Source organism: Oncorhynchus tshawytscha, linkage group LG22, assembly GCF_018296145.1.
Source record: "Oncorhynchus tshawytscha isolate Ot180627B linkage group LG22, Otsh_v2.0, whole genome shotgun sequence".
NCBI lineage: Eukaryota > Metazoa > Chordata > Actinopteri > Salmoniformes > Salmonidae > Oncorhynchus > Oncorhynchus tshawytscha.
Window position 1 is genome coordinate 37,069,921 of NC_056450.1, and position 27,950 is coordinate 37,097,870.

Consider the following 27,950-nt stretch of genomic DNA (forward strand, 5'->3'; position numbering starts at 1 on the left):
ACAATCATTTTTTTCTTCCTTTTTTCTACCTCTCCACCGCTTCCTCTCTACCCACCCACCCACTCATACTCTCATACCCTCATTTCCACACACGCATACGCACACGTACACAAACACACACAACATTCAAGGCTGCCTCACCCCTGCAGACTCAGTGCCACTGGCTTTGTGTAACCTCCAAGGAGAGCACACTAACACTAACCTCAAATGTGAATTTTATGTTGGCTATTATTTTCTCTACAGCAACAAGGGACCAATGTCCACAATTACAACAATACAACCATTGAGAGAATAATATACTATGTCAAATGGAAGAGCCCTATTGCAAGTATTTTCTCATTTCATCACAGTGTCTCCAAGGTGCAAAAGTGAATAACAGTCGTTGTGGTCAAAATGGTCTAATGTTTATGAAATTGTCGTGAAAATAAGCATTGCTGTGAGGGAAACAGCTGGGTGACAAAGTGAATAACAGGGTTATTTTATTCATTCATTTATTTAGCCTTTATTTAACCAGGTAAGTCATTGATACCACATGATGTTTTACATGAACAACCTGAAATACATCAATAATGTTGATAGAACACAGGTATTAGTCTTCTTCCTGTAGAAACGCTGAATAGTTTCCTATTATGGGGCGGCTGATAAAGGTCCCTGTAGTCGGCCCTTCTCCTTGTTCGGGTGGTGTTCGGGTGGTGTTCGGCGGTCGAAGTCACCGGCTTTCTAGTCACTACCCATCCATTTTTCAGTTTAGTTTTGTTTTGTCTGATTACACACACACCTGTTTTACATTCCCTCATTACCTTCCCTGTTTAACTATCTGACATACATTTCTGTTCTGTCCGTGATTGTTCATGTCGTTAGTGGTTGTGTTTTGCTTTATTCTTTGAGTAAAACTCAGTTGGATTACTCTATACCTGTGTCCTGCACCTGACTCCGCTTTCACTCTGCACCCAATCGCTGACAGCGGCAGGGTAGCCTAGTGGTTAGAGCGTTGGACTAGTAACCGAAAGGTTGCAAGTTCATATCCCTGAGCTGACAAGGTACAAATCTCTCATTCTGCCCCTGAACAGGCAGTTAACCCACTGTTCCTAGGCTGTCATTGAACATAAGAATTTGTTCTTAACTGACTTGCCTAGTTAAATAAAAAATGTGATGTTGATTTACCACAGTGCAATGTGGGTATTTCAACTAACAACCTGGTCATCAATGCTAAGACAAAAAGGACAGGTAAGTTTGTGGAAGTGGAACTTTGGCAGAAAACATTTGATTGTATATTCAAGCTCATAGTAACATGTTGGTGGTATTCACATTGGAGGTAAGGCCTACAAGATGATCCATGTAGGTGGCCAATGCAACACATGAAACTTGGTGAGGGTGAATGTGCTTGCTGTGATTATGCTTAATTCTAACGTAAGATCTACTATGCATCACCGTACAGCTATCACAGATGAGTCAGGCTTGTGGTGGTTGCTACGTGGGAGGTCAATCGGCCTGAATCTGGTAACAAGAGTTTGTGCAAGCCACTTCCTGTCATGCCAATACAACACTTCCTCTTGTTAACAGACATTCAGTGGACTGCTTAAGTCACTAAGCCATACAGTGTTAGTCAGCCACATGATAAACATGAATGTAAATACAGCGCCAGAGTGTGAGACTGTAGATTTATGAGTCAGTTACGTTATTGAGGACTACATCTCATAGACTTTGCCTGGATGGATTCAATAAATCAACGTAGCCCTAATGAAAGATACTGTGAGGCATACAGTACATGAGTAATCAATAATTGACATGATGTGGAGAATGTGAGCTGAAGCAAAGGTATCGTTCAACCTATATCCTTTAGTAGTGCTCTGAACAGTTGAATGGAGATCCATATAGACCATTGCATGACCAGCTGTGATGATGATATGTGTCCTTTCACGTCTTCTCCCCATGCAGGCCAGGCAGTGAAACTCTGAATGTGATGAGGATGTTTGGCTTGTCTTTTTACTTCCTACTGATGAATATGTCACACACACATCCCACTGGGCACAGATGTCAATTCAACATCTGTTCAACGTTCGTTCGACGTCAATTTCATTGAAATGACGTGGTTGCAACAGTGATTCAACCGGTGTGTGCCCAGTGGGACTGTTGTTGCCTTTGAAACATTGTTACACAACACTCTGCAAATAGTACAACAAGAATGTGTTAGACACAGTAATATATTTAGATTGAATTAGTGTATGCTACACAACAGTAATATTGTACCCCACACGGTTGAATTACTATCAATACAATCCTTGTACATAGTGACGTATAAATCATCAACAGCAGGGGGCACTGCATGTTTTAGTCTTATCGTTTTCTGATTGGTTTTCACAATGCTGTATTCATGAGCTATTGCACACTAGGACAAATCTAATAAAAAGCAAGGTTATGTAATCATTATTCAAATGGTTTTGCCAATACAATGTCAGTTGCTCTTCAGAGAGTATCTCATTTTGTATTTTCAGAGAGGGTCTAATTTTGGATTTTCAGAGATGTCAGTTGAGTGATTTTATGTTGCATTTGTCTTGCCTGGAAAATGACTAATGCTTTTGATTTGGCAATGCTATATTTCGGTTTTCTGTTGAAATACAGATTGCTGTGTATCATAGAGTATAGTCAGTGCATGTCTCCAGTCAGAGAAAAGTGTTCTGATTCTTCTAGGGGTTCTGAAGTGTTCTGTTGCTTCTAGGGGTTCTGAAGTGTTCTGTTGTTTCTAGGGGTTCTGAAGTGTTCTGATGCTTCTAGAGGTTCTGAAGTGTTCTGTTGTTTCTAGGGGTTCTGAAGTGTTCTTCACTCCACATACTGTAAGCATTGAAATAAAATAAAAACAAAAGCCTATGTCTCTTCCTGATCAGAATATCTGAGCATCATAAAGGTGTTCCAGAACTTCCATCAGACAACAAATTGTGTAATATCCCAGAGGATAAAAGTCCCTGTAATATCCTTGAGGATAAAAGTCCCTGTAATATCCCAGAGGATAAAAGTCCCTGTAATATCCAGAGGATAAAAGTCCCTGTAATATCCTTGAGGATAAAAGTCCCTGTAATATCCCAGAGGATGAAAGTCCCTGTAATATCCAGAGGATAAAAGTCCCTGTAATATCCAGAGGATAAAAGTCCCTGTAATATCCAGAGGATAAAAGTCCCTGTAATATCCAGAGGATAAAAGTCCCTGTAATATCCCTGAGGATAAAGGTCCCTGTAATATCCAGAGGATGAAAGTCCCTGTAATATCCCAGAGGATAAAAGTCCCTGTAATATCCAGAGGATAAAAGTCCCTGTAATATCCCAGAGGATAAAAGTCCCTGTCATATCCTTGAGGATAAAAGTCCCTGTAATATCCCAGAGGATAAAAGTCCCTGTAATATCCCAGAGGATAAAAGTCCCTGTAATATCCAGAGGATAAAAGTCCCTGTAATATCCCAGAGGATAAAAGTCCCTGTAATATCCTTGAGGATAAAAGCCCCTGTAATATCCCAGAGGATAAAAGTCCCTGTAATATCCAGAGGATAAAAGTCCCTGTAATATCCCAGAGGATAAAAGTCCCTGTAATATCCAGAGGATAAAAGTCCCTGTAATATCCAGAGGATAAAAGTCCCTGTAATATCCAGAGGATAAAAGTCCCTGTAATATCCCTGAGGATAAAGGTCCCTGTAATATCCAGAGGATGAAAGTCCTTGTAATATCCCTGAGGATAAAAGTCCCTGTAATATCCTTGAGGATAAAAGTCCCTGTAATATCCCAGAGGATAAAAGTCCCTGTAATATCCAGAGGATAAAAGTCCCTGTAATATCCCCGAGGATAAAAGTCCCTGTCATATCCTTGAGGATAAAAGTCCCTGTAATATCCATGAGGATAAAAGTCCCTGTAATATCCAGAGGATGAAAGTCCTTGTAATATCCCTGAGGATAAAAGTCCCTGTAATATCCTTGAGGATAAAAGTCCCTGTAATATCCCAGAGGATAAAAGTCCCTGTAATATCCAGAGGATAAAAGTCCCTGTAATATCCCCGAGGATAAAAGTCCCTGTCATATCCTTGAGGATAAAAGTCCCTGTAATATCCATGAGGATAAAAGTCCTTGTGATGGTCTAGAGGATAAAAGTCCCTGTAATATCCCAGAGGATAAAAGTCCCTGTAATATCCTTGAGGATAAAAGTCCCTGTAATATCCCAGAGGATAAAAGTCCCTGTAATATCCAGAGGATAAAAGTCCCTGTAATATCCAGAGGATAAAAGTCCCTGTAATATCCAGAGGATAAAAGTCCCTGTAATATCGCAGAGGATAAAAGTCCCTGTGATGGTCAAGAGGATAGCTCAGGAAAAAGTTTATAGCATTGCATTGATGGATTTGATTACACATCCGTATTTGTAATCACTTCTGTATAACTAATGTACGATGATTGTTGCCAACATCTGAAGTCAAGACCTGAGTATCAAAACAAGTTACCGAACACAATTTATATGTCTCTGTCATCAAAGCAGAGCACAAGGCATAACATGTTAATTTAACCTGTCCTGGGACACTTTAAAGTATTCATCAAATTGAACAGCGAGCGCCACTCCCCAGTACCCTGCTTCCCCACAGCACTCACCCTGAGAGAGAGAGAGAGAGAGAGAGAGAGAAAGAGAGAGAGAGAGAGAGAGAAAGAGAGAGAGAAAGAGAGAGAGAGAGAGAGAGAGAAGAGAGAGAAGAGAGAGAAGAGAGAGAGAGAGAGAGAGAGAGAGAGAGAGAGAGAAAGAGAGAGAGAGAGAGAGAGAGAAAGAGAGAGAGAGAGAGAGAGAGAGAGAGAGAGAGAGAGAGAGAGAGCTGCTCTGCACTGAGGGCCTGTGATGTAATATGTTCCAGATGAGGAGGAGAGCTTTGCAGGGAATCCCCAGGGCCCGAACACAATGAATCAGTGCCTGGAGCAGAAGTCATACTCAGCTGTAGAAGACAGACACCCCACTCTAAAACCGTCCTGTACTCTTCCACAGTGGTGGCCAAAGCAATAGCCAGGCCAGAGCACGGAGAGGACGCAACAGAGGGGCACAAGAGCACGGAGAGGACGCAACAGAGGGGCACCAGAGCAAAGGACAAGACAGAGACAGCCATCCAGGAGCTCCATGTTGTCACACACAGGCATCTCCATATAGCTCTCCGGGTTAACACATGCATGTGAGACTCTAAGGGCCTATTACTTAATACATACTGTAATATAACTCAGTGTGAAGGGTTTACTAAACCTCTTAATGTCTAAAAGCATAATAACTCATGATAAGCAGGATGGAACACTTCCAGAGAGAGTGTGTCTGCTTTTCATTGGTTACCATGCCAAAGTTAATGGTTGTATCATTGTTTTGGTAATGGCCCATAAAACCATCATAGTCTCCACCCATGTAAACACTGTCTATCAGACGGTTTACAGGTATTCACAATAAACCCAAGTGCCAATCAAATTTGCCCCTAAGATTGGATTGAATCTTCTTACTCAACCATGGCTTGGGTCAGAAGACATGGATACAGGTTGACCTGGGGAAGGGTGGGGTGCAGTACCATGGCTCACCATGACTTCAACACTGGGCTCTAGATCATTGGAAGCCTGGATCTCCAGAGCTCTCCTCTGGTCATCTGGAGTCAATCATAGGCCTGTTGAGGACTTGGGATACATCTAGGGGGGAACATCTGAAACACCTCTGGACGGGTTAAGGGACTGCTTAATGCCTTTACGTTGTTGTGTTGCTCATTCATCAATTTACTAAGACCTCTGAATGGTAGGTTAAAATAAATTCAAATAACTTGTCTTTATTGAATTAACATTGTATAGAGAGGGTAGGACACAGTGAAAAATAGTGAAACATTAAAAAAGTTTTCCTTTTTAGATAAAACTATACTCAGGAGGCTGAAGAAATTTGGCTTGTCACCTAAAACCCTCACAAACTTCTACAGGTGCACAATTGAAAGCATCCTGTCAGGAAGTATCACCGCCTGGTACGGCAACTGCTCCGCCCACAAACTCAAGGCTCTCCAAAGGGTGGTGTGGTCTGCACAACACATCACTGGGGGCAAACTACCGGCCCCCCAGGACACCTACACCACCAAATGTCACAGGAAGGTCAAAAAGATAATCAAGGACAACAACCACCCGAGCCACTGCCTGTTCACCCCGTTATCATCCAGAAGGCGTGGTCAGTACAGGTGCATCAAAGCTGGGACCGAGAGACTGAAAAACAGCTTCTATCTCAAGGCCATCAGACTGTTAAACAGCCACCACTAGCGCATTAGAGGCTGCTGCCTATAGGCATAGACTAGGAATCACTGGCCACTTTAAGGAATGGAACACTGGTCACTTTAATAATGTTTACATATCTGGCATTACTCATCTCATATTTATATACTGTATTCTATACTATTCTACGGTATCTTAGTCACTTAATAATGTTTACATATCTTGCATTACTCATCTCATATGTATATACTGTATTCTATACTGTTCTATGGTATCTTAGTCACTTAATAATGTTTACATACCTTGCATTACTCATCTCATATGTATATACTGTTTTTTCTATACTATTCTACTGTATCTTAGTCCGTTCCTCTCTGACATCGCTCGTCCATATTTATATAGTATACTCTTCATTCATAGTCTTAGTCTTTATATAGTCTTCATTCCTAATGAAATTAGTGTATATTGGGTATATGTTGTGTAATTTGTTAGATATTACTGCACTGTCGGAGCTAGAAGCACAAGAATTTCGCAACACCCGCAACAACATCTGCTAGTCACGTGTATGTGACCAATAAAATTTGATTTGATTTGAAGGTCTACAGTAGCCTCGACAGCACTCTGTATGGTAGCACCATGGTGTAGCCGGAGGACAGATAGTTTCCATCCTCCTTTGTGTACGTTGACTTCAACACAAAATCTAGGAGGCTCATGGTTCTCACTCCCTTCCATAGACTTCCACAGTAATTATGACAACTTCTGGAGCACTTCCTCCAACCTATTAGAGATCTTGCAGCGTGAACTGACATGTTCTCCACCCAATCAAAGGATCAGACAATGAATCTAGTACTGAAATCATAAGCTACAGCTAACTACACTGCAGTGCATAAAATGTGGTGTGTAGTTGACTCAAAGAGAAATACAATAGTTGAACAGTTTGAACAAATTAATTTCTTCAAAAATGAAGGAGAAGCAAAAGAGAGAGAGAGCTAGCTATATTTCATTGTATTTTTTTCACTTTCGCTTTCACTTACTTAGCTAGTGAATGCAGCTAGCTAGTTTAGCCTACTCAAACACCCATCACAAACAGAGAGGGATGCTATGTTAGCTAACTGACTATGGCTATCCAACAGAGAGGGATGCTATGTTAGCTAACTGACTATGGCTATCCAACAGAGAGGGATGCTATGTTAGCTAACTGACTATGGCTATCCAACAGAGAGGGATGCTATGTTAGCTAACTGACTATGGCTATCCAACAGAGAGGGATGCTATGTTAGCTTACTGACTATGGCTAACTAACAGAGAGGGATGCTATGTTAGCTAACTGACTATGGCTATCCAACAGAGAGGGATACTATGTTAGCTAACTGACTATGGCTATCCAACAGAGAGGGATGCTATGTTAGCTAACTGACTATGGCTAACTAACACTGGAACTCTCCCAAGTCAAGGTAAGCTTTTGGTTGTATTAGTTTATTGCCACCTGGGACCTGCCGGTGTAACTGCTAAACTGCTGACTGTACACTGTACTGCATGATTGTAGTGGGTTTACCAACACGTTAGTTCTAGTAGCTATGTTGACTATGACGTTAACTAATATAGTGACAACGATGTAGGCTGTCTGTATCGGTTATGCTATGAAGGTTTGGCTTGGAAAGGTTGTTTTTGCATGGTCACAGACAGCTGTTGTGTTCTGCACTGACGTCCACAAGCGAAGGGAAAAGGTGAGAAGAGAAGAGGAGAGTACGTAGATGTGAGAAGGAATTATACAACGAGCAAAGTGATCATGCTGTTTGTATGTGGCTGCTATGAAAGTAAACTGTGTTTGCAGGTGGTTAAGGGGTATATTCATTCCAAAGTGTTTCTTAAATGGAAGCAAATGGAATGCAATGGGGATAAACATACCTGCATTTGTCCAATAGAAACTCTCATTTGCAACTGTTTGGACTAATGATCACACCCCAGATCAGCTACTGTAGATGCAGGCAAGAGTGTGCAAGGCGGTATTGAATGTATCACTGTCTGTCACCCTGATTACATATTTTTTTTCTCAACCTGTGCACCTACATTGTAAACTTGAATTCTTAGTTCTGGTTGGAGCAACCTCATAATAGGGAGAATTAGAGTATCATGTTGTAGTCTAAACCTATTGATGTTACATTGAGCTGGGTGAATAGAATATCAATAACAGTCATCCAATATGTTGTAATATAAATACGGAGAAAAAAAAACATCCTCCCTAATCTTAAACGGCACCAGCCACCACTGGTAGGACACCAGGGGATGGATTTGAGGTACAGCACATTACAGAGATATCATTTCTGTGGTTGTTGAAGTAATAAAATAATGCAATCCTCTCCTCAGCTGTTAGTAATACTGGACATTTCCTGTGAGTAAGTCGTAGTTGTTTTGAAAGCTTTACTCTCAGGCAAGGTTTCTCAGAACGGCTCTAGTACTTGTTCTCCCTGTGGCATTACCGTCACGGAGAATGTGCAGGAGAAAGGCTTTTGGGGAGGGTCCCGGTTCAGCTGATCAGGTCTCAGGTTTCACTTCATTCTGCAGACATGTTGAGCTACTGGCCATCGACAGCTGGAGTGTTTGGTTACTGTGAGGGACGGCCCCACGCCTCTGGACTAATGAAGTTTTGAGGATCTGAAAGATCATCACCTTCCATGAGTCTGAAGCAGAAACGAAACAAAGCACTTTACTGTGAACACTTCAATGTCATCGGTTCTCCATATGTAATTCATTAATAACGGAACGTTTCAATGTGATCGGTTCTCCATATGTAATTCATTAATAACGGAACGTTTCAATGTGATCGGTTCTCCATATGTAATTCATTAATAACGGAACGTTTCAATGTGATCGGTTCTCCATATGTAATTCATTAATAACGGAACGTTTCAATGTGATCGGTTCTCCATATGTAATTCATTAATAACGGAACGTTCGCCACTAGAATGAATGACAGCAAACATCACATAATCAGCTCTGTTGATGTTCTGCAGTGCAAACCTCTGGCTGGCCTCCTATACAGTCATAAGGGGAATATTATTACATGAACTAGCATGGAGAGGATGTATGTATGGTCTCTGTGTGCTGGATGTGAACCTTAATCTGGCACTGGTGTGAGCGACGGTACATTCCCCATGGTTCCATCAGGATTGTATGAATTATGACCTGGGAAAACTACTTTATTTGCTACATTTGTCATAATGAAAATAATAAAATCCCAAATCGTGGGTTTAGGAACGTGTCCTTAAAAACAAACGTGTTCTTGGAAATTCCTGTAAAAGTAATTGAAAGGAACTGGTATGCACCCAGCAGAAAGACATCTGGCAGCTACCGACATGTGGAAGATACAGAGCATTTGCCAAGTGTATCACGTCCAACCACAACCACCTTAATTGGGGAGGACGGGCTCGTGGTAACGACTGGCGCAGAATCAGTGGAATGGTATCAAATATATCAAACACATGGTTTCCATGGTTTCCAAGTGTTTGATTCCATTCCATTTGCTCCGTTCTGGACATTATTATGAGCCGTCCTCCCCTCAGCAGCCTCCTGTGCGTCCCCACCCCACCCCAACCCAAAGCATAGTATCACATTATCAGCTGTCGAAATGTCTCCTCTATGAAGGGCTGTAACGGAAGGAGAACGAAAGTCAACATGACACCGGGGTGAGATACACAACATAGATCACCTGCCTAATGCCGCTCACTCATCATGCTTGGCTTTAAGATATTTCCTGTTTGGTGCATTACGGGGAAATCTGTGTCCTGACTCAGTATTTAGAGCAAATGAGCACATAGTGAAGGCCAACTGCGTGTGAGTCAGAGACATGTATCCGAATCTCTACGTAGCTCAGTCTGTGTCTGTGTCCTGCCTGAAATCACACCAGATTTGTAAGAATAGGGTGATTGTTTTCGGGTGGTGTGGTGTCGGTGCGTACCAGTCAGAGCAGCGTGTAATGTGACCTAGTGAGGGTGAGGAGGGGAGTCAATGTTGTGGTTCCCCTGTGGAGAACGGGGTGGATCCACTCCCTCTTAATATACCCAGGCTAAGGAGACTGAGCCTTACATCTAAGAGAAGAAGCAGAGCAGCTGGAGTACACACACACACTACACACTACACACACTCACATACAGAAACAGACAAACAGCAAGGCACACCGTCTGACACCGTCTGACACCGTCTGACACCGTCAGACATCTGAAGTGATTCTTGAGAGAAAGAGAGAGAGAGAGAGAGGACTTCACTTCCCAGAGTGACATGCTGTGGGGGACAGCTCTCTTGACTGGCCTGGTGGGACTGTATGTCATCGTCACCCAGTGTCCAGCCACCTGCCAGCTGAGCCAGGAGGACACGGAGACCCTCATGGAGCTGCACAACAGCTATCGGGGCCAGGTGGTACCCAGTGCCACCTACATGCGTAAAGTGGTAAGGGCTGCGTGACTGGGGAGGATGGATGGGCAGTTAACTCTAGCTGCATCTGCTGTCTCCTGCAGGATGGGACATGTTCAGTCAGGGCACTTCTGCATTAGCAGGTGTGGAAATGGTGTGATTGAACCCTTTGTGGTGATGAGCTTGTTGGATCCTGAGATTTCCTACTGTATGGCTGCAGGGATTGATGGAGTTCAGCCCCGCTGTCTCCTGGTATGGTTCGCAGCATTACTTCCTCTCATGGGGCTAATCTGGAGTATAATTGATCTTGAGTTGGTTGCAGGTGAAGGTAGATACAAAGCCAAATTCCGGAGAGGGAATTTTTGATTGAGATTTATTTTGGTGTCATGCTGATAGCTGTTCATTATTAAATGATCTGTTTGGTATTCAGCTTTAAAACTGTCTCGTATCAAAAACTAAACTCTGGCTGCATCTACAGTATCATAACTATCTACAGTATCATAACCATGTGGAATATCATCGTTTTGCTGATCAAACGTTGGTTGTAGTACAGAACATTTAGTATATAAATAATCACTCTTGTTTTAGTCACTAATGAATCTTACCACGCCAGGAAGTTGACCTAAAACAGGGCTTCTTCGTTTAAATCTGAATATACATTATAGAAGTAATCCCAAGACTCACTTTTGTCGACCTCCAGAGTTACGGGAATGACTTTGTTGTTGATAGAGTCTGTCTGTGACTCAGTGCGAGTGGGTGTTCAGAGTTGAGTCCAGTGTTGTGCAATGCATGGGAATGTGTGTGTGCGTCAGTGTGTGTGTGCGTGCGCGTGTGTGTGTGCGTGTGTGCGTGTGCGTGTGTGTGTGCGCATGCGTGTGTGCGCGTGTGTGTGCGTGTTTGCGCGTGTGTGTGTGTGCGCGTGTGCATGTGTGTGCGTGTGTGTGTGCGTGTGTGTGTGTGTGCGCGTGTGTGCATCAGTGTGTGTGTGTGTGTGTGTGTGTGCGCGTGTGTGTGTGTGTGTGTGTGTGTGTGTGTGCGTGTGTGTGCGCGCGTGTGTGTGCATGCATGGGTGTATGTGTGTATACTGTGTAATGTGCTTGCTTAAGTTGCTATCTGCCATTGACTGGTTCCAGGGACATCTCTGCCTGTCTCTGTGTTTTGATGGACGCCCCGCTGGGGCCATTTTCATATTTCACGTTCATGCCTGTTTCAGTAAACAGGACTGAGAATGCAGAGTGAACGGGTTCATAACATTCACTCAGAACATTATAGAACTATTGGGATTTGACTGGAATTATGTGTCATGACCAAACAAATCCGCAGCATTCTGAATATGTATCTGAGAAATACATTTTATTTCTTTATTTGTATTCTGGAAGCTTCAATCGAATTTTAATGGAGGTTTCAAAACACAACCATATTGTATGTAATTGGCTACTATGTGTTTCTTTGTCAGTACTTGGTGATTAATTGACTGTGTCGGACTTGATTTGCCTTAACGAAAAACTGATCAGCCCCTACAAGAAATGTTCATGAATTATAATCCACATAATAATTCGTATTTCCTATTGCTGCAGGATTATTTTTTATTGCTGTCGCAAACTGGCTCAAATTAAGATCCCACATCTGTACCACTGACCAGATGGTCTCGGATGACGCCTCTGTTATCTCAGGCCCGAAGCACAGCAATGATATACAGTACAGCTCTGTTCGTTAAAGCACAGAGAGGAGGAGATCTGATGTCCTGAGGCTAGGATGCCAGATGTTGTGGAATTTCAACTAGGATCCTCCAATACAAGTGTTTGTTTGTAACTGGACATAAACTGAACTTCACATGACTCCACACTGCACCTCTCTGTCTGGACAGTTCACAATTACAAAAAAACACAATATGCATTCGTATGATATTGCATCTCTGCATTTCTTTGAAACAAATTAGCAACCATAACAATTATCAATCTCAGTCAAGATCCGGCCTTATCTGCCAAGTGTGATCACGTCCTCTTGTTCTGTCATTCCCAGGTTCCATGGGAATGTTGGTGTGACTAATATAATCTAATGTATAGTATAGTGTAATTCAATCTAATGTACAGTAAAGTGTAATGTAATCTAATGTACAGTAAAGTGTAATGTAATCTAATGTACAGTATAGTGTAATGTAATCTAATGTACAGTAAAGTTTAATACAATCTAATATACAGTACAGTGTAATGTAAAATAATGTACAGTATAATGTAATGTCATCTAATGTACAGTAAAGTGTAATGCAATCTAATGTACAGTATAGTGTAATGTAATCTAATGTACAGTATAGTTGAACATAATCTAATGTACAGTAAAGTGTAATGTAATCTAATGTACAGTATAGTGTAATGTAATCTAATGTACAGTATTGTCACGAACCGGCTCAAAGCCCGTAACAAAAGGGAGACAACGTGGAGATAAGGAGTAACAAAAGATATATTTATTAACTAAAGCAACTAAGGAAAATATACAATGGTGTGTGTAATCAGTAATCAGTAGTGTAAGTGAGTGTTTTGCATGCATGAATGTGATAATGCAGGGTGTTGAAAGATGTTGTCACAAACAACCCAAAAACCACCAAGAAACACAACAAAATCCATAAAGGTGTCTGCATGGAGAGAGTCTCCTCCATGAATGGGGAAGTGGTGTATTTATCCTGGGAGACACCGGGCCCAGGTGTTTCCCATGTAGCTGACGACCCTCCCAACTCCGCCCACCAGCATCCTAATAAGGAAATAACAGAGAGAGAATACGGCAGACAGAGTGGGAGGGTCGTCACATTCCCCCCCATAAAACCGGGGACCAACAAGGACCCCGGAACAAAATACCAGCCTAAGTTCCAAATTGACACAGCTTCTGCGCCACAAATTGATGAGGGTTTACGTGTTCACACTTACAATTTGCCCCAGCCAACCTCCTCCCCAGACCTCAGCGACCTGGAAATCTCTGAATAAGACCAACCATCTCTTTCCGCCCATCAACAGGTAGGTGAGTGAGAAGACTGTCTAAAATATCCAGTGTTTCTGAATTTTTCAATCTACCCTGCAATATACAATCGTCAGGACCAGGAACATCTTCCTCCTCATGCACAGATCTGGACTAGTGACGAGGCTCAGTTCGGCGATCAAATATGCCCTTCATCCTCTCCTGTGAAGATGATAACTTCTCTTTAGCCATTTCACCAGCGGCGTACAGTCGTCGCCGGAAATCACACACATACGATAATAGGGACTGAGGAGGCTCGGGAGACTTCCAGTCATCCTGGAGAACAGATAAAAGTCCACGCACCCTATGTCCAAACAAGGTCATTTGGACTGAAACCTGTGCTCTCCTGTGAAACTTCCCTAGCGGCTAACAGTAACCAAGGCAACCCCTCCTCCCAATCCTTATCCATCTCAGTACAATAAGCTCTCAACAAAGACTTAAGTGTTTGATGGAAACGTTCCAGTGCTCCTTGACTTTGCGCGTGATAGGCGCTAGACAAATTGTGTTTAATATGGAGCTGTTGAAGAACCTGACTAAACAGATTAGAGGTAAAATTAGATCCTTGATCACTCTGAATGACCTTAGGGATTCCAAACAATGAGAGAAACTGAGTCAATGCTTTTAACACCGATTTAGTCGTGATAGATCGGAGAGGATAGGCAGCAGGAAACCTAGTGGTCTGACACATCACAGTGAACAGGTAACTGCTACCCTTTATAGAACGAGGCAGAGGACCCACACAGTCAATAATCAGATACTCAAAAGGTTGGCTGAGTACAGGAATAGGAAACAATGGTACTGGTTTAATAGCTTGATTAGGCTTACCAGTTAATTGACAGGTGTGACAAGTTTTGATAAAATCAGAAACATCCCTCTTTAATCTAGGCCAAAAGAAATGTCTTAATATGAGATTGTAGGTTTTCCTCACCCCCATATGTCCAGCAACGTCGCTGTGAGAAGTTTCCAACACCAACTCACGAAGCTTAACTGGTACAACAACCTGACTAATTGCCTCCCCAGAAAACAACTATCATGAGACACCCACTTTCTCATCAGGACATCCTCTTGGAGAAAATAGCCATGGGCGACATCTCCCAACTGTTCTACAGGCACAATTTGATCACGCAACTCTTCCAACGTGGGGTCATCCCGTTGCGCATTGATTAGATCTGACAGGGTTACAGATAACGGGATAACAGGGAAAACAGTGACATACTTTGAATTATTATCATTAGTCGGCGCAGTAACCAGTTCGCCACGGCTCATAGAACGTGTCACTGCACACGCAGAGAACACCTCTGGGAAACTCTGTACACTCTCATCAGGAATCCCAACAAATGACGGCTTAGTGGAAACCACTAGAGATGGAAACACGACTGGCCATACACGCTCACCAGCCAAGTTATTCCCAAGGATAACGTCGATACCCTCAATAGGCAACGAAGGACGCACCCCCACAACAACTTCACCCTTCACCAGCCCACAATCCAACATCAGTTTATGCAATGGAACTGACAGAGTGTTCAAACCTATTCCCCTAATTAGAACACTATTCCCGAATCAGTCTCAGCAGAAAAGGGTAACAGACTCCAACACAAATGATTCAGAGGCACCTGTGTCTCTCAGGATCTTCACTGGCACTAGGTCTTTACTTCCTAACATAGACACAAAACCTTCCGCAATGAAAGGTAAATAGTCTGGATCAATATGGACTTTCACATTCTCCTGGGCCTGAGGAAATGAGTCATGAGTAAACTGATGTGGAACAGGTGCAGCTAACGCGGTAGGCTTAGATTTAGCATAAGCACCCTTTGACCTGAGAAGTGGACATTCGTTTTTCCAATGACCTGAACCTTGACAGTAGTGACACTCCTGCCCAAAGTCAGCTTTACCATGGGAGTCAGGCTCAACCCTAGTTGAATAGAACTCTGCCCGTGAACCAAAGTATCTCGTGAGCGAAGCCCAAATCTATCCGAACGCCCCCACTCTTTCCGAATACGGGGCTCTGCAAAGAACCTTTTGTGAGTCAACACATACTCGTCCGCCAAAACCGCAGCTTCAGCAACATTCTTTACTTTCTGTTCGTTAATATACGTGGCAATACGATCAGGAATTGTGTCCTTAAATTGCTCTAACATAATCAGATCACACAGCCCTTGGAAAGTCACAACTGCAGAGGCGGAACACCAGCGATTAAATTGTAAAGATAACTGTCGCGCAAACTCAACATGAGTCTGCTTATCATCCCTTTTTAAAGTTCTAAATCGTTGGCGGTAAGCCTCAGGGACCAGTTCATAAATCTGTAACACAGCTGTTTTAACTTTATCATAACTGGTACTGTCTAGTGCACTAAGAGCTGAATATGCTTCCTGTGCTTTACCAGTCAGCACACACTGCAACATTAAAGTGCGGTCAGAATCAGGCCAACTCCTAGCGTCAGCAACACGCTCAAACAACGAAAAGAATGTCTCGGGGTCCTTTTCATTAAACTGAGGCAATAACCGTAAGTTCCCAACAATATCAAATGTCTCTGGGGCACGACCAAAAGCAGAACTACCCCTAGGTAAATCTGGGTCACCTTCCCAAAACAAACTCTCCCCTGAGATCTTTCCTTCCCTAACCAACTCTATACGTTCTTGTTGCAACTTGATTTTAGCACGCTCCATATCTCGTTTAAATGCCAATTCCTTTTCATATTTTACACGATCATGCTCTCTCTTCTCACGATCATGCTCCAGCTGTAACAAAAGCAGTTCTTTCTGCTGTTCAAAAAGAAGGCTACTAGGGCTAACCGATGGAATGGCCATTGTAACGTTATGGGGAGACGACAAATCCTCAGCAGAGGCTGGCCCAGTGGTAACTTCAAGAATACCACTCTCCATCAGATTGGCCTTCAATATCAACCTAATAGAATTCTTTAGATGTTTATCAATAATCTCAACCTTGTAGTGTTCCGCGACCTTCAACAGCTGTTCTTTAGTACCTAAATCTAACAATTCCTCTGATGGAGAGCGAATGAACTTATCTACATAAGATGCCATAATCACAAAAAAAAAAATTCTCGCTCTTCCCTTCTGCTGAGCACACCAGACCACAACCAGAGAATTGACAATCACCCTGAGCACCACAGAAGAGAGATGAGATACGGAGCTTCCCCAAAACCTACAATAACTCAACCCTAGTCTTCGTGCAGATTTGCGGTGGGAATTTACGCACTGTAGCCCGCTGGCAAGGAAAAACTCCCCAGCATGCTGGCAAATTCCACCAAGCCACGGATGTGCCCCGAGACAACTGCTCAGTCCACAGACACCACACAAAAATAACAAACATTAACCATGCCCAACATATTCCAAAAAATGAAACACGTCGCTAAACCTATCAGGGGAAAAAGGCTATAGCTCCGGGTAGCAAGTTCCACTACCCTACCCAAATCTCCCACCGAGGTACACAGCCGATTACTCACCTCAGACTGACTTCCCAACAGAAAGTAGAACAAGAGTTCAGGCTAGGCAGGGCCTGGAAACTAACCATTATACTCTCTCCAACACAGCACACAAACCAAACCACAAAGGCAACCAATACTGGGCCTATCAAAATCAAACAAAATATGCAAACCAAACACGTACCTCCACGGTCTCCCAAACCAATAGTTCAAAGATCCCGGATGAGCCCCCACTTGTCACGAACCGGCTCAAAGCCCGTAACAAAAGGGAGACAACGTGGAGATAAGGAGTAACAAAAGATATATTTATTAACTAAAGCAACTAAGGAAAATATACAATGGTGTGTGTAATCAGTAGTGTAAGTGAGTGTTTTGCATGCATGAATGTGATAATGCAGGGTGTTGAAAGATGTTGTCACAAACAACCCAAAAACCACCAAGAAACACAACAAAATCCATAAAGGTGTCTGCATGGAGAGAGTCTCCTCCATGAATGGGGAAGTGGTGTATTTATCCTGGGAGACACCGGGCCCAGGTGTTTCCCATGTAGCTGACGACCCTCCCAACTCCGCCCACCAGCATCCTAATAAGGAAATAACAGAGAGAGAATACGGCAGACAGAGTGGGAGGGTCGTCACAGTATAGTGTAATGTAATCTAATGTACAGTGTAATGTAATCTAATGTACAGTATAGTGTAATGTAATCTAATGTACAGTATAGTTCAATGTAATCTAATGTATACTGTAATGTAATCTAATGTACAGTGTAATGTAATCTAATGTACAGTGTAGTGTAATGTAATATAATGTACAGTATAGTGTAATGTAATCTAATGTACAGTATAGTTCAATGTAATCTTATGTATACTGTAATGTAATCTAATGTACAGTGTAATGTAATCTAATGTACAGTATAGTGTAATGTAATCTAATGTACAGTATAGTGTAATGTAATCTAATGTACAGTATAATGTAATCTAATGTACAGTATAGTGTAATGTAATCTAATGTATACTGTAATGTAATCTAATGTACAGTGTAATGTAATCTAATGTACAGTATAGTTCAATGTAATCTAATGTATAGTGTAATGTAATCTAATGTACAGTGTAATGTAATCTAATGTACAGTATAGTGTAATGTAATCTAATGTACAGTATAGTGTAATGTAATCTAATGTACAGTGTAATGTAATCTAATGTACAGTATAGTGTAATGTAATCTAATGTACAGTATAGTGTAATGTAATCTAATGTACAGTATAGTGTAATGTAATCTAATGTACAGTATAGTGTAATGTAATCTAATGTACAGTATAGTGTAATGTAATCTAATGTACAGTGTAATGTAATCTAATGTACAGTATAGTGTAATGTAATCTAATGTACAGTATAGTGTAATGTAATCTAATGTACAGTATAGTTTCATTTGCTACATAGATAATCATTGTCTGTCTTCAGGACTCTGGCCAATCTTAGTATAACCCTCCCTTATTGGTTTACAAGATTAACTTTTCCCACAGTGAATAATGAAATTCCTCTTGCTACAGGCAAAATAAAATACCATCATAATCTGGCGGGTTGCCAGGTCAGGAAAAACTACCACAAGGTTAGTGTGGCACAATACATAAATACATAGCTCCATTCAGAACCATCAGCAATACAGTGTCTGTATCTACAGATATTATCAGAAGTATACCTCTCGTAATACAATCTGCCAGTGCTGTGCTATCTATATCAAACCTGAACTACTGGTATTTAGATTGGGGAAGAGCACAGATCATAGTGCGCATGCTATTAGAACACACTTACTGTTCACTGGGGCGGCAGGGTAGCCTAGTGGTTAGAGTTTAGAGGTGGCAGGGTAGCCTAGTGGTTAGAGTGTAGAGGTGGCAGGGTAGCCTAGTGGTTAGAGTTTAGAGGTGGCAGGGTAGCCTAGTGGTTAGAGTTTAGAGGTGGCAGGGTAGCCTAGTGGTTAGAGTGTAGAGGTGGCAGGGTAGCCTAGTGGTTAGAGTGTAGAGGTGGCAGGGTAGCCTAGTGGTTAGAGTGTAGAGGTGGCAGGGTAGCCTAGTGGTTAGAGTGTAGAGGTGGCAGGGTAGCCTAGTGGTTAGAGTTTAGAGGTGGCAGGGTAGCCTAGTGGTTAGAGTTTAGAGGTGGCAGGGTAGCCTAGTGGTTAGAATGTAGAGGTGGCAGGGTAGCCTAGTGGTTAGAGTTTAGAGGTGGCAGGGTAGCCTAGTGGTTAGAGGTAGAGGCGGCAGGGTAGCCTAGTGGTTAGAGTAGAGGTGGCAGGGTAGCCTAGTGGTTAGAGTTTAGAGGTGGCAGGGTAGCCTAGTGGTTAGAGTGTAGAGGTGGCAGGGTAGCCTAGTGGTTAGAGTGTAGAGGTGGCAGGGTAGCCTAGTGGTTAGAGTGTAGAGGTGGCAGGGTAGCCTAGTGGTTAGAGTGTAGAGGTGGCAGGGTAGCCTAGTGGTTAGAGTTTAGAGGTGGCAGGGTAGCCTAGTGGTTAGAGTGTAGAGGTGGCAGGGTAGCCTAGTGGTTAGAGTTTAGAGGTGGCAGGGTAGCCTAGTGGTTCGAGTGTTGGACTAGTAACAGAAAGGTTGCAAGTTCAAATCCCCGAGCTGACAAGGTACAAATCTGTTGTTCTGCCCCTGAACAGGCAGTTAACCCACTGTTCCTAGGCCATCATTGAAAATAAGAATTTGTTCTTAACTGACTTGCCTAGTTAAGAAAAGGTAAAAAAACAAAACTGTCCTCCTTTAGAAATAGGACAATAGGATGTGAGTTTAGGAATTGAACTTACTTACAATGTGGTGGATATGGTGGATAGTATGATTAATATTAATACAGTATAGTATTGAAAGACTAATACCCATTATTTTTTATTTCTACTTTGCACATTCTTCCATTGCAAATCTACCATTCCAGTGTTTTACTTGCTATATTGTATTTACTTTGCCACCATGGCCTTTTTTGCCTTTACCTCTCTTATCTCACCTCATTTGCTCACATTGTATATAGACTTGTTTACACTGTATTATTGACTGTATGTTTGTTTTACTCCATGTGTAACTCTGTGTCGTTGTATGTGTCGAACTGCTTTGCTTTATCTTGGCCAGGTCGCAATTGTAAATGAGAACTTGTTCTCAACTTGCCTACCTGGTTAAATAAAGGTGAAATAAATAAATAAATAAAAATATAAGAGAGTTGTCCAGTGGGCTACATACAAAGAGTTCTGTTATGGTCCTCAATGTTGGTTAATGTCTCCCCCTGTCTGTCATTCTGCAGCACTACATCTACAGTATACAGGTTAGAGGCAATCAGGTAGATTACTTGTAGTCTGATACAATAATATGCCATTTAGCAAATGCTTTTATCCAGAGTGACTTACAGTGATTCGTGCATACATTTGCATACACGTGTGGGCCCGGGAATCAAACCCACCATCCTGCCATACCAACTAAGCTACTGAGGACCACTGATGGTAATATGACAGTTTGTCTCTTCATCCCTGCAGAAATGGGATGAGAAGCTGAAGATCCTAGCTGAGGGCTACGCTGTGAAGTGTATGTGGGAACCGAACCCGGATCTAGAGTTGCTGAACATGGGAGAGAACCTGTTTGTGTCCAATGAGCCCTTGGACCTCAACATGACCATGGAGAAGTGGTTCTTGGAGCACCTAGACTACGACTACAACAACAACAGCTGCCAGGAGGACAGGATGTGTGGACACTACACTCAGGTGAGAGACCCAGAAAGAGAGATGCTAGACAGTGTCAATGAATTGTTAGAATTAGACTTCTGATAACCTGAGACAGTACTATAACTGTAACAGGTTGGATATTCCTTGGTGTGCTTACTCCTGTGTGTATAAACCCCTGTGATGGTGGGGGATGATGATGATGGTGGTGACGATGAAGACATTGTAAATTGATCAGACTGATGGGGGTGTTTCAGATGGTGTGGGCGGACTCTCACTCTGTGGGCTGTGCTGCTCATCGCTGTGACACCATAGAGGGGCTGTCCTTCGAGAAAGTTAACTTCCTGGTCTGCAATTATTACCCAAAGTAAGTATGGTATCAGAGAACATGTACAACTTTACACACTTACATGTATATCCTATTTCCACACTTATTCAATGTCTAAGAATACATCAATTATCATCGATTATAATTAATCTTTACCATTGCATTTCACTGATTGCATTAGGGTTAGACTTAGGGGTTGCGTTAGGGTTAGTGTTAGGGTTTGCGTTAGGTTTGGTCCATGACTTATACAGCCCTGACTGAGTGACCATTGACTTGTGTTGCATTTACATTTCAGAGATAAGTTTAAGGATGAGAAACCCTATGAGGAAGGTGAATGGTGCTCCAAGTGCCCAGACAACGTGCCGCGATGTGATCAGAACCTCTGCGGTAAGAATTCAGCACCTATCAATCACACTACCCCCCCCCCCTCCATTTAATTCACAGCACTCTCTCGCTCTTGTGTCAAACTTCATCCTCTCCAACCTGACCTCAGTATCCAGCCAATTGTGGTTGATCATGATATCCCCTCTTTGTGGAGATAGATTGACTGCTATGGACTAGTGGCCCTGTAATCACTTTCTAAGACTTTAGGTTTCTCATCACTGTTTTCTCATCAAAGCTTATTAAAGATCAGTGATACTATCAGGAGCAGTGTGCGGTTTCCTTTTTCCCTCATCTTGTCCAATTGTTATCATGCACCTGCAAAAAAGATTGCTCAGATGTGCGAGTGCCTTTTGAATTTTCATCACTGTTTCCCCCAGTGCCTGATGCCCCTGAGCCTTCAGAGGAGCCTGATGTTGAGGAGCCTGATGCCCCCGCGCCTTCAGACGAGCCTGATGTTGAGGAGCCTGATGCCTCCGATCCTTCAGACGAGGCTGATGTTGAGGAGCCTGATGCCCTTGAGCCTTCAGAGGAGCCTGATGTTGAGAAGGAGACAACAGAGAGCTTTACCCCACACACAGCCACCGCCACAGAGCCTGGGTATGAGGAGGAGGGGGACGAGACAGGCATGCAGCCTGGGGACGAGGACAACGAGGGGGAGTGGGAGGGGGAGGAGAGAGCAGCGGAGAGGGAGAAGGAGAGGACTAGGAACCAACCTCCGGCCAATGCAGGAAGGATAACTACACCACTACTTCTTGTTACCAGCCTAATGGCTTTACTCTCAGTAGGATTGTGAGGTGAAGGTATGAGAGTAAGGCATGACACACATACACACACTCTATCTGGAACTGAACTGAACATTGCTGGAAGTTGAATTACATTGTGCTATAACCATGTCTATAGCAGAGGGATTTGTTGATGGTTATTTTGTTATTATTTGCTCGCTAGTAATTACAGTTGCTAGTTTAACATAATGCCTTCTTAGCAATATCAATAAGCACACAACATACAACAGTTAACGATGTATTATAACAGTTGTATAATAACAACTAAGACCTGTTACAAATGTAACAGCAATACATTTTCTTAAAGCAAGGCACGTCCTCTATATGAATGTGATTTGTAAACCTAAAGGAGCATAACTACTGTCAATATTGCATATTTCTGTAAATGTCTGTATATAGAGTATAATAAATATTGTTTCTTCTACTTGTTGTGTCTCAACATTTCCATGCTCTACACCGTTGTCTGGACTGGGAATAGGTGTTTGACCTTTGACTACAAAGGATGAGGAAAAAACTGAGCAGAAAGAGAGTATGCATGGGAATGGGATGGTATAGTGGCTGGGGAGAACATGCTAAGACATGTTAACAAAAGGTTAACACCTGGGGAGAACATGTTAACAAAAGGTTTACACCTGGGGAGAACATGTTAACAATGGTTTACACCTGGGGAGAACATGTTAACAAAAGGTTTACACCTGGGGAGAACATGTTAACAAAAGGTTTACACCTGGGGAGAACATGTTAACAAAAGGTTTACACCTGGGGATGTTAACAAATGTTAACTGGGGAAAATGTTTTACACCTGGGGAGAACATGTTAACAAAAGGTTTACACCTGGGGAGAACATGTTAACAAAAGGTTTACACCTGGGGAGAACATGTTAACAAAAGGTTTACACCTGGGGAGAACATGTTAACAAAAGGTTTACACCTGGGGAGAACATGTTAACAAAAGGTTTACACCTGGGGAGAACATGTTAACAAAAGGTTTACACCTGGGGAGAACATGTTAACAAAAGGTTTACACCTGGGGAGAACATGTTAACAAAAGGCTGGGGAGAAAATGTTAACAAAAGGTTTACACCTGGGGAGAACATGTTAACAAAAGGCTAGGAGAACATGTTAACAAAAGGCTGGGGAGAACATGTTAACAAAAGGCTGGGGAGAACATGTTAACATGTTAAAAAGGTTTACACCTGGGGAGAACATGTTAACAAAAGGGGAGAACATGTTAACAAAAGGTTTAGAACATGTTAACAAAAGGGGAGAACATGTTAACAAAAAGGCTAACAAAAGGGGGAGAACATGTTAACAAAAGGCTGGGGAGAACATGTTAACAAAGGCTGGGGAGAACATGTTAACAAAAGGCTGGGGAGAACATGTTAACAAAAGGCTGGGGAGAACATGTTAACAAAAGGTTTAACCTGGGAGAACATGTTAACAAAAGGCTGGGGAGAACATGTTAACAAAAGGTTTACACCTGGGGAGAACATGTTAACAAAAAGGGAGAACATGTTAACAAAACCTGGGGAGAACATGTTAACAAAAGGCTGGGGAGAACATGTTAACAAAAGGAACATGTTAACAAAAGGCTGGGGAGAACATGTTAACAAAAAAGGCTGGGGAGAACATGTTAACAAAAGGCTGGGGAGAACATGTTAACAAAAAAGGCTGGGAGAACATGTTAACAAAAACACCTAACAAAAGGGGAGAACATGTTAACAAAAGGCTGGGGAGAACATGTTAACAAAACACCTGGGGAGAACATGTTGGGGAGAACAAAGGCTGGGGAGAACATGTTAACAAAAGGCTGGGGAGAACATGTTAACAAAAGGCTGGGAGAACATGTTAACAAAAGGCTGGGGAGAACATGTTAACAAAGGCTGGGGAGGCTGGGGAGAACATGTTAACAAAAGGCTGGGGAGAACATGTTAACAAAAGGTTTACACCTGGGGAGAACATGTTAACAAAAGGCTGGGGAGAACATGTTAACAAAAGGTTTACACCTGGGGAGAACATGTTAACAAAAGGCTAGGGAGAACATGTTAACAAAAGGCTGGGGAGAACATGTTAACAAAAGGCTGGGGAGAACATGTTAACAAAAGGCTGGGGAGAACATGTTAACAAAAGGTTTACACCTGGGGAGAACATGTTAACAAAAGGCTAGGGAGAACATGTTAACAAAAGGCTGGGGAGAACATGTTAACAAAAGGCTGGGGAGAACATGTTAACAAAAGGTTGGGGAGAACATGTTAACAAAAGGTTTAGGGAGAACATGTTAACAAAAGGCTGGGGAGAACATGTTAACAAAAGGCTGGGGAGAACATGTTAACAAAAGAACATGTTAACTGGGGAGAACATGTTAACAAAAGGCTGGGGAGAACATGTTAACAAAAGGTTTACACCTGGGGAGAACATGTTAACAAAAGGCTGGGGAGAACATGTTAACAAAAGGTTTACACCTGGGGAGAACATGTTAACAAAAGGCTAGGCTGGGGAGAACATGTTAACAAAAGGTTTACACCTGGGGGGTTAACAAAAGGTACATGTTAACAAAAGGCTGAGGAGAACATGTTAACAAAAGGCTGGGGAGAACATGTTAACAAAAGGCTGGGGAGAACATGTTAACAAAAGGCTAACAAAAGGGGAGAACATGTTAACAAAAGGCTAGGGAGAACATGTTAACAAAAGGCTAGGGAGAACATGTTAACAAAAAGGAACATGTTAACAAAAGGTTTACACCTGGGGAGAACATGTTTGGGGAGAACATGTTAACAAAAGGTTTACACCTGGGGAGAACATGTTAACAAAAGGCTGGGGAGAAAATGTTAACAAAAGGTTTACACCTGGGGAGAACATGTTAACAAAAGGCTAGGGAGAATATGTTAACAAAAGGCTAGGGAGAACATGTTAACAAAAGGCTGGGGAGAACATGTTAACAAAAGGCTAGGGAGAACATGTTAACAAAAGGCTAGGGAGAACATGTTAACAAAAGGCTAGGGAGAACATGTTAACAAAAGGCTAGGGAGAACATGTTAACAAAAGGCTAGGGAGAACATGTTAACAAAAGGCTGGGGAGAACATGTTAACAAAAGGCTAGGGAGAACATGTTAACAAAAGGCTAGGGAGAACATGTTAACAAAAGGCTGGGGAGAACATGTTAACAAAAGGCTGGGGAGAACATGTTAACAAAAGGCTGGGGAGAACATGTTAACAAAAGGCTGGGGAGAACATGTTAACAAAAGGTTTACACCTGGGGAGAACATGTTAACAAAAGGCTGGGGAGAACATGTTAACAAAAGGCTGGGGAGAACATGCTAACAAAAGGCTGGGGAGAACATGTTAACAAAAGGTTTACACCTGGGGAGAACATGTTAACAAAAGGCTGGGGAGAAAATGTTAACAAAAGGTTTACACCTGGGGAGAACATGTTAACAAAAGGCTAGGGAGAACATGTTAACAAAAGGTTTACACCTGGGGAGAACATGTTAACAAAAGGCTAGGGAGAACATGTTAACAAAAGGCTGGGGAGAACATGTTAACAAAAGGCTGGGGAGAACATGTTAACAAAAGGCTGGGGAGAACATGTTAACAAAAGGCTGGGGAGAACATGTTAACAAAAGGCTGGGGAGAACATGCTAAAGGCTGGGGAGAACATGCTAACAAAAGGCTGGGGAGAACATGTTAACAAAAGGCTGGGGAGAACATGTTAACAAAAGGCTGGGGAGAACATGTTAACAAAAGGCTGGGGAGAACATGTTAACAAAAGGCTGGGGAGAACATGTTAACAAAAGGCTGGGGAGAACATGTTAACAAAAGGCTGGGGAGAACATGTTAACAAAAGGCTGGGGAGAACATGCTAAGTCACGTTAACAAAATGTTTATAGGAGAAAAGAGAAAAAAACGAAACACATCTAGCACAGTCTGGGCTGGCTTGGAGTCAGCAGTACAACTGAAACATTAATTCACCACTTCTCTGTGAGGCTATTTCTGGAGGAGCATTTAGACACTCAGCCCTCCACAGCGTTCACAGGGAAATTAGATTTAGTTGAGGGGGAGGTGGGCCGGGCTCCCCATTCGGGAGGTGGGCCGGGCTCCCCATTCGGTACCCAGAACTGAAGGACTTTTTATTTCTGTCTATGGATTTATATTTTATATTTATATTTTATATTTATATTTTATATTGCTTTTTTATAGCTGGAATCCATAGCGGTGAAAAGTCCACGTCTGTTCTACCCTCAAAGCCATAAGACTGCTGAACAATTAATCAAATGTCCACCGGACTATTACATTGAACCCCCCCTTCCTCCATTTGTTTTGTACACTGCTGCTACTTTCTGTTTATTATCTATGCATAGTCACTTCACCCCTACCTACGTGCACAAATTACCTCAACTAACGTGTAACCCCGCACACTGACTCGGTACCGGTACCCCCTGTATATAGCCTCCACACTGACTCGGTACCGGTACCCCCTGTATATAACCTCCACACTGACTTGGTACCGGTACCCCCTGTATATAGCCTCCACACTGACTCGGTACCGGTACCCCCTGTATATAGCCTCCACACTGACTCGGTACCGGTACCCCCTGTATATAGCCTCCACACTGACTCGGTACCGGTACCCCCTGTATATAGCCTCCACACTGACTCGGTACCGGTACCCCTGTATATAGCCTCCACATTGACTCTGTACCGGTACCCCCTGTATATAGCCTCCACACTGACTCGGTACCGGTACCCCCTGTATATAGCCTCCACACTGACTCGGTACCGGTACCCCTGTATATAGCCTCCACACTGACTCGGTACCGGTACCCCCTGTATATAGCCTCCACACTGACTCGGTACCGGTACCCCCTGTATATAGCCTCCACACTGACTCGGTACCGGTACCCCCTGTATATGGCCTCCACACTGACTCGGTACCGGTACCCCCTGTATATAGCCTCCACACTGACTCGGTACCGGTACCCCCTGTATATAGTCTCCACACTGACTCGGTACCGGTACCCCCTGTATATAGCCTCCACACTGACTCGGTACCGGTACCCCCTGTATATAGCCTCCACACTGACTCGGTACCGGTACCCCCTGTATATAGCCTCCACACTGACTCGGTACCGGTACCCCCTGTATATAGCCTCCACACTGACTCAGTACCGGTACCCCCTGTATATAGCCTCCACACTGACTCGGTACCGGTACCACCTGTATATAGCCTCCACACTGACTCGGTACAGGTACCCCTGTATATAGCCTCCACACTGACTCGGTACCGGTACCCCCTGTATATAGCCTCCACACTGACTCGGTACCGGTACCCCCTGTATATAGCCTCCACACTGACTCGGTACCGGTACCCCCTGTATATAGCCTCCACACTGACTCGGTACCGGTACCCCCTGTATATAGCCTCCACACTGACTCGGTACCGGTACCCCTGTATATAGCCTCCACACTGACTCGGTACCGGTACCCCTGTATATAGCCTCCACACTGACTCGGTACCGGTACCCCCTGTATATAGCCTCCACACTGACTCGGTACCGGTACCCCCTGTATATAGCCTCCACACTGACTCGGTACCGGTACCCCCTGTATATAGCCTCCACACTGACTCGGTACCGGTACCCCCTGTATATAGCCTCCACACTGACTCGGT

The 27,950-nt window shown here is 43.0% G+C and overlaps 1 protein-coding gene across 1 annotated transcript; it reads left to right on the forward strand.

Annotated features, from left to right (window-relative positions):
• The first annotated feature begins 10,218 nt into the window (after window positions 1-10,218).
• On the forward strand, window positions 10,219-22,707 carry LOC112222438 (peptidase inhibitor 16). The gene is made up of 5 exons (XM_024385246.2): window positions 10,219-10,681; window positions 20,607-20,831; window positions 21,047-21,156; window positions 21,413-21,504; window positions 21,879-22,707. Exons 1-5 carry the CDS (start codon window positions 10,514-10,516, stop codon window positions 22,292-22,294), a joined length of 1,011 nt encoding a protein of 336 aa, XP_024241014.1. The 5' UTR covers window positions 10,219-10,513; the 3' UTR covers window positions 22,295-22,707.
• The last annotated feature ends 5,243 nt before the right edge of the window (window positions 22,708-27,950 follow it).